The sequence below is a fragment of the Columba livia genome, chromosome 1 (genome assembly GCF_036013475.1).
Source record: "Columba livia isolate bColLiv1 breed racing homer chromosome 1, bColLiv1.pat.W.v2, whole genome shotgun sequence".
Classification (NCBI taxonomy): Eukaryota; Metazoa; Chordata; class Aves; order Columbiformes; family Columbidae; genus Columba; species Columba livia.
Genome location: NC_088602.1, coordinates 4,649,183 through 4,663,246, shown reverse-complemented (window position 1 = coordinate 4,663,246; position 14,064 = coordinate 4,649,183). Strand labels below are relative to the sequence as shown.

Sequence of the window (14,064 nt, the reverse complement as noted above, 5' to 3'; positions counted from 1 at the left end):
AAGAGCTACTGCATTGAAGCGACAGAAAATCTGGTCCTCAAATTCTGTGGAAGGCGTTTGTGCTCAGGGAAGTGATGCTGGGCAGACACCATCTTATGAAGAGCAGAAGGATATTACCTGTGTAAAACAAGTGGTAAAAAAGAGTTAAGAATTGCATCTAAGCTTAAACTGTTTATTTCTCCTGGCTGATCAGAGGCTTGGTTTCAGCTAAACTGTTCTTCCCATTAGAGAGCGCATTGCTGCGTTCATGCACTCATCTTGTCTAGCCAGTACATCCCAGCTGGAGGGTGGCTGCACATCCTGCTGTCTTGTTCAAACTTCCAGCAACAAAAGCTACTGCTTTTGTCCTCCACTTTCTCTCCCTAATCTTTTTCAGAGGGATTAGCTTTTGTTTAGGTGCTGCAAATGGACAGAGTGGCAACTAGGATGAACATGGGCCTGTTTTGCCTATTTCTGGGGTGCGTTAATAAGAGTGTGACCAGCAGGTCGAGGGAGGTTGTTTCTTCCCCTCTACTGTGCCCCGGTGAGGCCGCATCTGGAATTCTGTGTCCAGTTCTGGGCTCTCTAGTTTAAGAAGGACAAGGAATTACTGGACGGAGTCCAGCAGCTACGAAGATGCTGAGGGGTCTGGAACATCTTTCTTATGAGAGACTGAGAGAGCTGGGTCTGTTCAGCCTGGAGAAGAGAAGCTGAGAAGGAATCTCATAAATGTTTATAAATATCTCCAGGGTGGGTGTCAAGAGGATGGACCAGACTCTGTTCAGTGGTGCCCAGTGACAGGATGGGGGCAACAGGCACAGACTGAAACACAGGAGGTTCCATCTGAATATGAGGAGAAACTTCTTTCCTTTGAGGTGCCAGAGCCTGGCCCAGGCTGCCCAGAGAGGCTGTGGAGTCTCCTTCTCTGGAGACATTCAAACCCACCTGGACACATTCTTGTGTGATCTGCTCTGGTGACCCTGTGTTAGCAGGTGGGTTGGACTGGATGATCTCCAGAGGTCCCTTCAACCTCAACCAGTCTGTGATTCTGTGATTGTGCCTCTTCAGTGTTGCACCTGCAGGGTCCTGCGTCCCTCCCGCCTGACCTAATATGCCCAATTGCTTCCCGAGCAGCGAATGAAGCTGATGTTTTCACACCACATGCTGGCTTCTCCCTACTGCTGTTGCAGAAGGAAGTATGAGGAAGGATGCACTTGCCACTATGGGACCTAGGTTCTTTTTTGCAGTTCTGTTTTTGATGTTGTCTCTCCTCCTGAGTCCCTAATGGGAGCTGCAAGATACTCATTGGTGTAAACCATCTCTCTCACTTCTCGTTACCTCAGCTCCTGCCTTTATGCAAGGACTTTATTCTCTCTTACCTGCTTGCACGTGGTTAAGGGGTCTGGCTGGTTTGCTGTCCTCCCAGACATCACTGAGCAAATAGCGCATTTATGCTTCAGACAGCTTTTCTGCTGCAGTGTCAGTGGCCAGAGCTGCACGAAGGTGTGCTGTGACATTCGAGGTAGTGACATGGCCTAGTTCAGCTGTACTCAGGAGCTGAATTTAGAAGCATGTAGACAGTGACTCTGGTTTTCCTGTGCAGACGAGCAGCCACTTGTGCTGAGTTACCTTCTGGAGGTGAGAGCGTTTTTCTACTGCATGAACGAGGCCCTCAGAGCCCCGCTTGTAAACTCAGGCATCAGATGCCCAGTGTTAGGCAAAATAAGCTCTTGCCCTTTGGTTTCTTTTTTTTTTCTGAACAAGTCTCATTAGCCTAGTAAATGCCACAAATCCTCATTTTAAGTGGTCGCCACTGTTACCATCAACCCAAACTCAACTTGGGCTGGAAGGTCAGTGAATAAAGCTGAAGAGGTATGGCAGTCATGCTACAATAAAACACTTTTATTTCCAGGCTAATCTTGTATTTGGGTGTTGGAGGTGTGTTACTGGTGCACAAATCCATAATGAATGGTCTTGTTCTTCTGGGCAAAAGATTAAGCTTATTGATAAAAAAGGACTATGACTGACTGGTGTGTGTTTGTGATGGGAAGGACTTGGTGGACACCTTCCTAAAGTATCTAAGTGGAAGGTGAGGAACACCTTACAGGAGCAGACATCAGCTGCACTTGCAGATGGATTAAAAGCAAGCTGTAGACCACCTCCTTCTTTCTCAAAGACTTTTAATCAGCTTGTTTTTACTGCCAGCCTTGTTTTGGAAGGTGAATGTAGATGACAAGGTGTGACACCGTGCTGTGCCTGACATCACGTGGAGAGCAGCACGTAGGCGTATGGTCTTGCTGGTGGTGTCTCCGGAACTGCTGAGAGAGTGGTTTTGAGTCATGCCTACACCAGGCAGCTCAGTGAGTAAAACTGGCCTCTACTGCAGCAAGAGATTGAAAAGATCCCCAAGACGGTACCACCCAGTCTTCTGAAATGACAGTGGCTCAGCGGCAGCTGGCAGGGAGCCACTGTTAATTCCCCTTCCCTGCATGTTATGTCAGATCTATTGATTATTGAGGTCCATGCGCCTTGGCACGTGCCTTTGGCTGCTTATGGCGCAGCTTTGGTTCGCAGCATGGTTCTTGGCTCGCTCCATCCCTTCTGGCTGCAGAGAGACACCAGCTTGTTCCCAGTGTGTGCAACCTGAGATGGTCACGCAGGAGCGGTGGAGCCCATTCTGCTCCTGTCCTTACAGTCACATGGATCTGGGCTCAAAGGGTGCTGGTGGCAACAAAGGGAAGCGTTCAGGCTACGAAGATGCTGAGCGGTCTGGAGCATCTTTCTTGTGAAGAAAGGCTGAGGAAGCTGGGTCTGTTCAGCCTGGAGAAGAGAAGCTGAAAGGGGATCTTATTTATGCTGATCAATATCTCCAGGGTGGGTGTCAAGAGGGTGGACCAGACTCCGTTCAGCGGTGCCCAATGTCAGGATGAGGGACAATGGGCACAAACTGAAACACAGGAGGCTCCATCTGAATATGAGGAGAAACTTCTTTACTTTGAAGTGTCAGAGCCCTGGATCAGGCTGCCCAGAGAGGTTGTGGAGTCTCCTCTGGAGACATTCAAACCTGCCTGGACACATTCCTGTGTGATCTGCTCTGGTGACCCTGCGTTAGCAGGTGGGTTGGACTGGATGATCTCCAGAGGTCCCTTCCAACCCCAACCAGTCTGTGGTTCTGGGATTGTGCTGTTCAGGGTTACACTGATTTGTTGAGAGGTCGCTGATAAAATCTGGAGAGCCTGGTTTGGCAGGAGTGAAGAAGAAGCAGCAACAGAAGGGGGACAGGAAGGATGGGTGTGGATGGAGCAGCTTCCAAAGTCTGTTAGGAGGTAGATGACCCGCACAGTTGGCAGGAGCACTTCCGAAAGCAATTCTGCTGCTCCTCTGTCACTCCAAGCTGTGCAGGTGATACTGGTTTTGCTGGTGTCTGTGATACTTGGGAAAAATCTGCCAGTGCATCAGCTTCACTTCCATAGTGGAACTGGAGACCTGTCTGCTCTGGGAGCGCAGCCCTGTGTCCTTGGGCTCTGTGTCCAGAAAGAAAGTCCATACTCTGACTCCCTGCACAGTTTTCAGCATCACCAAACCAAGATACCATCTTTGTCTCCAATATTAAAAGTTCTCCATAGCTGTATCACTTCTGTCACACAGCTCAGACTACAGTTCTTATTTTGGGGGAGTTTTTCATAAGTATGTCCTTTTGGGGGTCAAATCATACCTCCTGCCCACTCCTGTGATGTCTCACTCATCTCTGTCTACTTTCCTTGCCAAGTTGGGCTTAATATCTGCTTTTTCCTTCACTGTTGCTTTCTAGCAAATTGTTCCCTAGAACTTTTGCTGCTTTTTGCCTTTGGTTCATAACAAATTCATTGTTCGCTCTTCAGTAGGATCAGTGTTTCAGAGCAAAGCAAACATCTGCTTTGTGAACTCTAACACCAGCTTTAATTAGATTCTCTGCCCTCTCTCTTGACTCATCCGTCTACTCACTTTAAAAACGAAGGATTGACTGAGAAGGTGGGTTTTCCAGTTTTCAAGCTGGTGATTCCTTCCTTCAGGAATGTGTCATCCCAATGTATCTGTTATGGAAGATTGTATTGATGTTTTTCCAGATGGGCCCAAAAAGGCAGAAGTGGTTGATGGTTTGGGTTTGTTGTTTGTTTTCTTTTAAATGAGTTAATGCTGAAGTCTTCATGCCAGGTCTTCTACTTTTAGACATGAGCACACACACTCCCAGCAGAGAATCTCCCAGATGGCTGAGAAAACTCGCCCTCACCTCAGCTCTCTCCTCCCCATCTTCATATAGGCCTTTTTGGACAAGACCTACCCTTTTAGACTTGCCTTTTTTGTTTTGAATCTTTAGAATTGCTATCGCATCCAGCAAGATGTTCTCAGTTGCCCTTATCAACAGTTCTGTATTTTTCAGACAAAATCCCAAACTGGTTTGGAAGCCTAAAAAGATGCAGGTGATTTTCAAATGCATGATGCTAATGAAAATTTGTTGTTTCTCTGTTACTTGTGGTCAGCCATCTGTTGTGTCACTCAGGCCTGTTGCTTGGGACAGCAGGATGGCAGTGGTGACAGAGCAGCCCCAGCCACCTCTTCTGATGCAAGAGCCCTCCAAAGCCATGCTGCATGCCAGATGTCCAGGCTGCACGCTTGGACCCCAGGTTCCAGTATAAGTTGGGGAATGACCTGTTTGAGAGCAGTGTAGGAGAAAGGGACCTGGGGGTCCTGGGGACAGCAGGGTGACCATGAGCCAGCACTGGGCCCTTGTGGCCAGGAAGGCCAATGGTACCTGGGGTGGATGAGAAGGGGGGTGGTCAGTAGGTCAGAGAGATTCTCCTGCCCCTCTGCTCTGCCCTGGGGAGACCACACCTGGAATATTGTGTCCAGTTGTGGCCCCTCAGTTCCAGCAGGACAGGGAACTGCTGGAGAGGGTCCAGCGCAGGGCAACAAAGATGCTGAAGGGAGTGGAGCATCTCCCGTGTGAGGAAAGGCTGAGGGAGCTGGGGCTCTGGAGCTGGACAAGAGGAGACTGAGGGCTGACCTCATTCATGTTTACAGATATATAAAGGGTGAGTGTCAGGTGGATGGAGCCAGGCTCTTCTCGGTGACAACCAATGGTAGGACAAGGGGTAATGGGTTCAAACTGGAACACAAAGGGTTCCACTTAAATTTGAGAAGAAACTTCTTCTCAGTGAGGGTGCCAGAGTCTGGCCCAGGCTGCCCAGGGAGGTTGTGGAGTCTCCTTCTCTGCAGACATTCCAACCCGCCTGGACACCTTCCTGTGTAACCTCATCTGGGTGTTCCTGCTCCATGGGGGGATTGCACTGGATGAGCTTTCCAGGTCCCTTCCAACCCCTGACATTCTGTGATTCTGTGATCCTTGTAGCTCTTCCCCTTCTCTGCCAGCAGCGGCAGGAGTTGTAAAGTTGGGTCTCCATCTTAGTCTGGGCCTTTTCCATGATAGAAAAATTCAGCCTTGCTTTTATGGCCAGGAAACTCATAGCCTATTCCCCCATTATCTGTGCTCACGCTTCCCTCTGCTCATTCAGGTTGTGATCAGATCCTCCCATCTTCAGAATGTACCACGAGTACCTGGTGCTCCAGTGCTGTTAAATACAATGCTCAAGCCTTGGTTTTTTTCTGTACTTCTAAGACAGCATTCTGGCTAAGTAAACGGTGGTCTGCTCATCCTTGCTGATATTAAAACCTTGATTTTTGTCTCTTCAGTTATCTTGTAGGAGAAGAGCTCTGGGTGGTCATGGAATACTTGGCAGGAGGCTCCCTAACAGATGTTGTGACAGAGACCTGCATGGACGAAGGACAAATCGCCGCTGTGTGCCGAGAGGTAAAGTGGTGCTCGTGCTCGGAGGGAGCTCTGATTGGGAAGGGGATGTGAGCTTCCCACAACCTGTCACTGCTTCCATAGTCATAGCTGTCTCTGTATTCTGTAGCCATTCTTTCAGAGGATGGATTTCATCCTGGAGGTTGCAGCACACAGTCCTGATGCAAGCCTAATATGTTTCAGGGGTGTCAAACTCATTTTCACCGGGGGCAAATTTATACAATCCTAAAATTACATTCGGCCCTTTGAAGGCAACCGTGAGGCTGATGTGGCCTTGGGTGAAAATGAGTTTGACACCCCTGCCCTAAACAGAGGACTGGGGTGCAAAATGGGGTTGGAATCCCCTTGGTTTTGCCTGTTCTCCAGGTCTTTTGGGACTAACCTGTCCTCCCAGGACCCGCTGATCCAAGTGGGATATCTCTCTGTAGCCCTGCAGTTACTGGATATATGAAAGACTCTAAGACACTAAGCCCTTGCTACTCAAAATGCACATTATTAGAGTCTATTAGTTGGCTAATTGTGACTGGCGAATAATTTCATGCACAGTAAGAATATCTTAGTTATTTTATGTTTTTTTTCAGTGTCTCCAAGCTCTGGAATTCCTCCATTCAAACCAAGTTATTCACAGAGACATCAAGAGTGACAACATCCTGCTGGGAATGGATGGCTCTGTCAAACTAAGTATGTGGGGAACAGTCCTGGTGTTGATTTGAATTACGGAGCCAGGGCTGTTATCTACTATGGGCCAGGCCTCTTGGGGAGATGGGTGTTTGAGATGCTTGGTGCTGTGATGATGAAGAGGCTGTAGAAATGCTCCTGTAGGTATTTTTGAGGTTTTAAGGGAGATTGGTAAGCTTGAGTCCTTGTGAACTGGTACCAGACTCGAAGTGAGGTTTGGGGTTCGTTTAGCTTTGGGTCATTTGTTTTTGTGGACTAAAATTAACTGTATTTTAATTCCAGTCTAGAAAGCTGGGTTTGAAGGTGTAGGGCCAGAAGTCTTTATTTGTGAGCAATCTATTCAGTATGGAAAACACTGCAGGCACTTGTAAGGCAGGGGGAGTGGAGGGAGAATTGAAAACTGTGTAACTAGAAAACATTTAATCTTACAACACCAACCCGGATTGAACTCTAAATGATGTTTGCTCCGTGTGTTATCACCGATAATGACGATCTTCAGACTGTTCTGCCCCTCAGGTGCTAAGGTGGCTGTTGTGCATGTCATTGTCCATAGAGATAAGTCTGGAAACCAGTGAATGATTATCTTCCACCTATAGCTTTAACAGAATTATGCTTCTTTTCTCTCCCTCTCAGTTCTGTTGGCTAGCACCCAACAGGCATAAATAAATCTATTTTTGTCGGCTGCGACAGCAGATATGACTCAAAATTCACACAGTGCAGATATGCTGAGTAAGAAGGTGGGTTTTTTTTCCACATAATTGCTTTTTAGACTAAAGCTGTACTTTAGCACTCCAGAGATCTGACTGTACCAACGATGAATAGCTGATCAGGGCCAAAGTGCTCAGTTCTTGCGGAATAACCTCTTTGAGCACAGTTTGCAGGTACCAGCCTGTAGTTTAAAGTTAGAGAGGTCCCTGTGGATATGATGTGGTAACCTTCTGGACCTGAGCTGGTTGCTGGCTCTGCTGGAGGTTTGCTCTTTTCTGAGCCATATGTACCTTTCCTGGTTGTTAACCTTGATGAAAACTCAGCTAGGGATCAGTTTAATTTTCATCATTCTGCCCTAAAATTAGACCTGCTGTGCCATAGGGGGTCAGAATGGGCAGTGCGTCTTGCTGTGTTCATTCTGCTGGGCTCACAAATTTCTTCTGGCAAATGGAATACAAATAAGACATAGAACCCAGCAATCTTTGTGTGAATGCTCTCCATCTTTCTGTCTATTTGAAGAAAATAATCAGTATAAATTTAGATACTTTAAAGTTATTCTGGACACTGTTTTCCCTGTAAAGCAAATCCTGTTTGAGAGATATGGCTTCAAGTGCAGTCAGGTGTCCTTATAGAGTTATTACTGGTTCCCATCGTTCACACAGACAAGGCAGCAGCTCTGCCATCCTCATGGTCTCAGTGAGTCAGATTTAGAGACTTAATTCTCAACACCATCTTCTCAATTAGCCACAAACCCACCATTCCTTTCACAACTGCAGCAGCAATGCACCAGAGTAACGTGTACTACGGCTCTGGCACCAGAAGTGTTGTTTTTGAATAAACTTGCTGATTTCTAAGTCTGTTTTTTTTCTCCCCCCTCTCTTCAATTTTCCAGCTGACTTTGGCTTCTGTGCCCAGATCACTCCTGAGCAGAGCAAACGCAGCACCATGGTGGGGACCCCGTACTGGATGGCACCTGAAGTGGTGACGCGGAAAGCATACGGGCCCAAAGTGGATATCTGGTCGCTGGGGATCATGGCCATCGAGATGATCGAGGGAGAGCCCCCCTACCTTAATGAGAACCCGCTGAGAGTAAGCGAGTTTCTTTTGTCCTCGGGTTTTCGCTGGAAAAGGCTTTAAAGGGGGCACTCCAGTTTCACCACCGCAGACCCCGTATCTCCTTAGATCACAGAATCACAGAATGTCAGGGGTTGGAAGGGACCTGGAAAGCTCATCCAGTGCAATCCCCCCACGGAGCAGGAACACCCAGATGAGGTTACACAGGAAGGTGTCCAGGCGGGTTGGAATGTCTGCAGAGAAGGAAACTCCACAACTGCCCTGGGCAGCCTGGGCCAGTGTTCTGTCACCCTCACTGAGAAGAAGTTTCTTCTCATATTTAAGTGGAACCTCTTGTGTTCCAGTTTGAACCCATTACCCCTTGTCCTATCACTGGTTGTCACCGATCACTACTGATCATAGTGAGAAGATTGAAATTGTTTTAATTAAAAGCCATAGCTGGGCTGCAGAGATGGGGGTTCTTCCTGTGCAGACGCCCTGGTTGACTCTGATGAGTTAAATCATACGCACTCATAATTTTCTCACTTTCTGGAGGTGCTGATTTAAGCAGAAAGAGTAGCTGGTGGAACTGAAGCAGCTGAGTTCTTGAATCCTTGTGCCCTGTGAATAGAGTTCTCCTTAAGTTCAAATATATGGCTTGTTACTGTTCTATAAACGGAGATCATTCCTACTGGCAGATTGTTCCTCCTTGCATGCTCCCAATAAAGCTACAGCTTAGTAAGCCTTTAGATAGGGTTTAAACCTCCTAGTGTGCCTCCCTTGTTTAGTTTTTAATGAAAGGGGAGATGCTATCAGTTTGTAGGCTCTTAATATGAGCCCTTCTCCCTCAGTTTCACAGGCTGAGGGGATCTAGAAAAACTCTGTTTAACTTCTGTCTCCATCTTTTGCACTGGAAGTGACTTTAGGGAGAGAAGATCATCAGCAGAGTGAAAGGAAAGAAACGGAGTGTCGAGTTAACCGAGGGTGGTTAAGTAACGGTACTTTGGCCTCGTTTAACTCAAGTCGTGCCAATTCCCAGGCTATCAGACTGCTCCCGTGGGATGTGCCGAGTGATGTGCTCCAAGGGCCTGTGTATTAACAAACCTCTGACAGATTTCCGTTTCTTTTGAAAATCCACCCATGAGGTTTCTTGCGTGAAATCCTGACATGGATGAATTCTGAGTTCCTTGATTCTCAGAGGGGTGTGTGTGTGTGTGTGAAGGCTTCATCCCCAAACAGTAGCAAAACCGCTTGTTTCCACGAGATGTTAAAAGCTGCTTGAGGGTCTGCTGGACATCTGTTGTCAGAAGCCAACTGCCTCTTTATTGTATTGACTTTTTCGGCCTTGTGCACTCAGGCAAAGTACCGACAGGACAAAATCCCCTATTAATTCAAGGTACCTTCCCATGAGAACAGTTATTGCAGGAGTCTAGCACTGGCAGAGTCATGCCAGTTAACTTCCCTATGTAAATACACTTTGGAATGTTGTTTTTGTCCTCCTAATCCCTTGAGAGGGCTGCAGGATCCCAACCCAGATTACAAGGGTAAAACAATAAAGGATTGGATCCCATCCACATAAAAATAAGGCTGGCAGCTATTCTGTTTGCTGAAACTTAAGCACTGATTTGTCACCCTGATAAGGTGGCGTTTTTTCCTCCTCATTGAACTGGGGGGAGGGAGAAGAGAAATGGGTGTTTCTATAATCCAGAGATGGAATGTAACCTGCACAACCTCCTGTTTCTTTGGTGCTCGTTTTTGCTCTAGGCCCTGTATCTCATTGCTACTAACGGGACTCCAGAACTGCAGAATCCAGAAAAGCTTTCACCCATATTCCGAGACTTCTTAAATCGCTGTCTTGAAATGGACGTGGAAAAGAGAGGTTCTGCAAAAGAGCTGCTACAGGTAGGGGATGGAGAACAGGGCTGAATCCATGTAATTGTGCAGGCCCGAGTGAAGCCAGGCTTATCACAGAATGTTTGGGGTTGGAAGGGACCTCTGGAGATCATCCAGTCCAACCCACCTGCTAACGCAGGGTCACCAGAGCAGATCACACAGGAATGTGTCCAGGTGGGTTTGAATGTCTCCAGAGAAGGAGACTCCACAACCTCTCTGGGCAGCCTGGGCCAGGCTCTGGCACCTCAAAGGAAAGCAGTTTCTCCTCATATTCAGATGGAACCTCCTGTGTTTCAGTCTGTGCCCGTTGCCCCTCATCCTATTGTATCCCTTATGGTGGCATCTTGTTTGGGATCTTATATACTGTATTAGCTGAAGGCACAAGCACAGCTAAGGTAACCTGCCAGAAAAAAAAAAAAAAGGAAACAACCCCCAAACCTAAATCTATAATAATGTAGTAACAGACTTTTTATGCTGTACTTGCTGCTAGCAGCAGCTGTGCAGCGTGTTCTGTAACCGACCTCAAATAATAGCTGTGCCTCAGGCCTGCCAAATGCTGAGCCCCTTAATTCCCATGACCTGTTCACACAGCTGGACCTGACATCTGTATGGGCTGTCACGGTCTGGCCGTGCTTGTTCCAGTTTGGACAGCAGGAGTGTTTCTGGCTCTGATTGTCTCCCTTCTGGTGGAGGTGTCACAAAGCTCTTTGGAATATGCGCAGCCTGCTTTAGATGGAGCAGTTTGGTGTTACCACGTTTTGCCAGTTATTATTCCTTGGAGAGGCGATGGAACAAAGCTTGTGAGATAGCTTAATCATAGAATGGTTTGAGTTGGAAGGGACCTTCAAAGCTCATCCAGTGCCACCCCTGCCATGAGCAGGGACATCTTCACCAGCTCAGGTTGCTCAGAGCCCTGTCCAGCCTGGCCTGGGATGTCTCCAGGGATGGTTCATCCACCACCTCTCTGGCCAACCTGGGACAGGCTCTCACCACCCTGTCATCAGTTACATCACTCAAAACCTGGTATCTTAGTCTGAACTCCTGGTGAAAGGGGAGGGTCAAGCTGCCAGGCTTTGTACCAACATGGATGAGAGGACCGGTTCATGTGTTCCTTCTGTCAAATTTGCCATGGCGTTGGAAAATGTAGCTCTTTGTAAAATAAATCTGCGATCAGAGGCATGGAGACCTCAACTGTGAGACAGTTCCCTTTCATGTTTTCCTTTCTTTCCACTAGTTTGTCTAGAGGATTCTGTTTTGGATAGGTTGCTGCCTTCTGAGGCTGTAATGAAGCATTAATCACTGGCAGAATGGCAGTAGTTGAAAGATCACTTGTTCTCCTGGACTTTCCAGCCCCAAAATATCAGAGAACAGTAATGTTCTGTTCCTTGGAGCAGGGGAACATTTTGACTGTAACATTTCTGCCTGGTTTTAACTACCTTTTAGCCTCTGATTTTTGTTTTTTTTCCCATCTCTGAAGCATGTTGCCTTGGGTGACTGATCCCTTCTGATGCTCGGAAGTCCTGTGGGATATAGTTGCTTTTTGTTTTCAGAACAGCTTGTGGGCTTGCCCTACATCCCTTCTTTCTCATCTGAGAGCTGTTTTGATAATGAATATTGTTTTACTTAACAGAGCACCTTGTATAGGAGACTGGATGGTTCTGTGCTGCCAGCTCTGTGCTGATCTCCTAAATTCCAGCTGCTTTCCAAATGTCTGATATCCATAGAAGGCCAAGGCAGTGCTTTCACCATACCTGCGATAACAGGGAATAGAAAAATGAGAGGTGTTTCCCACAGAAAACCCTGTGTTTGAACCACACAGGTTGTTTTTCGTGCACCTTCCTTCCACACAGAATTTCACTATAGGTTTTGCAAGATCTTATAATTCCCAGGGGAGTTCGCCGAGTTTTGCTTCGTCTTGAATGTGTGCAAACGTCAGAGAATTTAGCATGCGTTGGGTGCAAAATGTGTTCATCACTTTAGGCAAGCCCCAAAAGTTTGTGGTGTTAACAGAGCTTTTGGTTTCACCTCTTCAGAGGTGAGAGGAGGTTTTTAGGCTTCGTATGGGTCTAGTTTCCAATATTCTGAGTAGCCACCAGACTTCTAGAGCATGTTCTGAAAAATGTAACCCTTTTTCTTTTTTCTTCTTCCTAGCACCAGTTCCTGAAAATTGCAAAGCCGCTCTCCAGTCTTACCCCTCTGATTATTGCAGCTAAAGAGGCGGCCAAGAACAACCATTAGAGTGGTGGAGTCAACACAGCTGTCGTGTCAAGACTTCTCACTGTTCGTTTCAGAGACTGAACTCCCCTTCTGCTCCTTCCTCACAGGGGTATTCTTAAAACTTTGGTCCACCCTGAGGGGTGGCAGAGGTATCGATCACTGAACGTGGAAGGGCACGCAAGAGGGACATTGCTGATCTTACGTAGTGAACTGTCTTTCCGTCCTTGTGACGGGATTGAGAGGGGAAGAGAAGATCTTTCTGAGAATGTCTGAACCTGACCTACACGTAGCAACGCCAGTTTGTTTTCATATTTCTTACCGCGTTTATTTTTAAAAATAATGTGGAGCCTTAGACCGTGTTTATCTTAATAAATTAAATCCTTTGCTGGCTGGACTTTTCCTGCTTCTGCCGCGCTGCTGCTACACCCCGAGGCTGCTCTGTGCTTCGGATGACTCGAGGAGGGAAGGAAACGGGCAGCAGAAATGTGAACAGCTGGAACAACTGAGAGGGGAACGAGGGCGTGAATCCTAAAGCACTGCTGGGCGCTTCGAGGGAGCGTGGAGACGGCCCCTGTGTCAATTCCGCAGCCGCTGGGGAACTTAATTCATGGATGATCTTTTTGCCAAATTGTGTGAATTGGGGGAACCCCACCCCCTTTAGTTTCAACTCAACTAGTTCAATCTCAAATACTTCTGGTGTTCTAGAAGGTAAATCGCAGGAAAAATTAACAGAGCCCTCTTTTAGGGTTATTTTATCAGTGCTGTGAGGCTTCTTAGAGACCCTTGCCCTGTATGATAAAGCAAACAGAGCAATTACTGTTATAAAGATAAGATTTGCCTGCAAAATGGTGATGAAAACTCTTGTTTCTTAGAGCAAGTCCAATGGAAAACAAACCGATGATGGATGCTGCTTTCTTGGAGACACGGGGACGTTAATTTTTTTAAATGATAGTCATTTCTTTATGCTACTGATTCCTTTGGTTGCTAATAGTCTGTATAACAACGGGAAACCTGGAACTACTAGAGGGATTGAGTTGTAAACACTGGGCTTATGTTCAACTGTATACTGATTTTTAATAAAATGACTGCTGTGTTTCTTAACTTGAGGCTGGGGAAGGGCTAGAGAATTCAGTGTCACCAGAGAAATCTGTTGGATGGGACGATTGTTTTATATCATCACCAGCGCTTGAATGTGCTGGATGAAGTACTACAACCTTGGCTCTTACTCCTCCTTCTGTAGTCCTTTGGGAAAACAAGTGGCTCTCAAGAGAGTAACTTGACACGGAGAGAAAATCCATAAAAATCTGTGTTATAGCTGGGGGAGCTGCTTTCTCTGCGCTGCTTTGGTCATTTATGGGGTGGGTTCAAACCTATTCTGCAATAACCTCTCATTTTTCCTAAGCACTTGTGTTGCACAGAAACCCATTCCTGCTTCTTGCCGAGACCTGCTGCTGCCTCAGCCTTTTCCTTCCTGCACCTGGGTTTTAATTCTAATATCTTTTTTCTATCCCCCCCACAATACCTCTTATGCTGGTTTTACCGGGTGTAGATGGAGCTTGTGAGGTCTTCTGCTTCCGTGGTGCCTTTTCCCCTCCTTCTTGCTCCAGGGTGGTCACTGTTTGCCACAAGGCTGTAGTCCATTGCCAGAAGCTGCAGCATTTCTCTGTTTGTGTATATATATTTCATCTCCC

At 46.9% G+C, this 14,064-nt stretch overlaps 1 protein-coding gene across 15 annotated transcripts in view; it reads left to right on the top strand.

Annotated features, from left to right (window-relative positions):
* Nucleotides 1-13,474, top strand: part of PAK1 (p21 (RAC1) activated kinase 1) — a 109,446-nt gene extending 95,972 nt beyond the window's left edge. For all 15 annotated transcript variants that reach the window (XM_065076889.1, XM_065076735.1, XM_065077309.1 and 12 more), the window contains 5 exons: nucleotides 5,710-5,827; nucleotides 6,406-6,505; nucleotides 8,103-8,299; nucleotides 10,028-10,165; nucleotides 12,308-13,474. In XM_065076889.1, coding sequence (XP_064932961.1) covers nucleotides 5,710-5,827; nucleotides 6,406-6,505; nucleotides 8,103-8,299; nucleotides 10,028-10,165; nucleotides 12,308-12,394 — 640 coding nt within the window. In that variant the 3' untranslated portion in view covers nucleotides 12,395-13,474. The remainder of the gene's footprint in view (nucleotides 1-5,709; nucleotides 5,828-6,405; nucleotides 6,506-8,102; nucleotides 8,300-10,027; nucleotides 10,166-12,307) is intronic.
* Nucleotides 13,475-14,064: the final 590 nt, after the last annotated feature.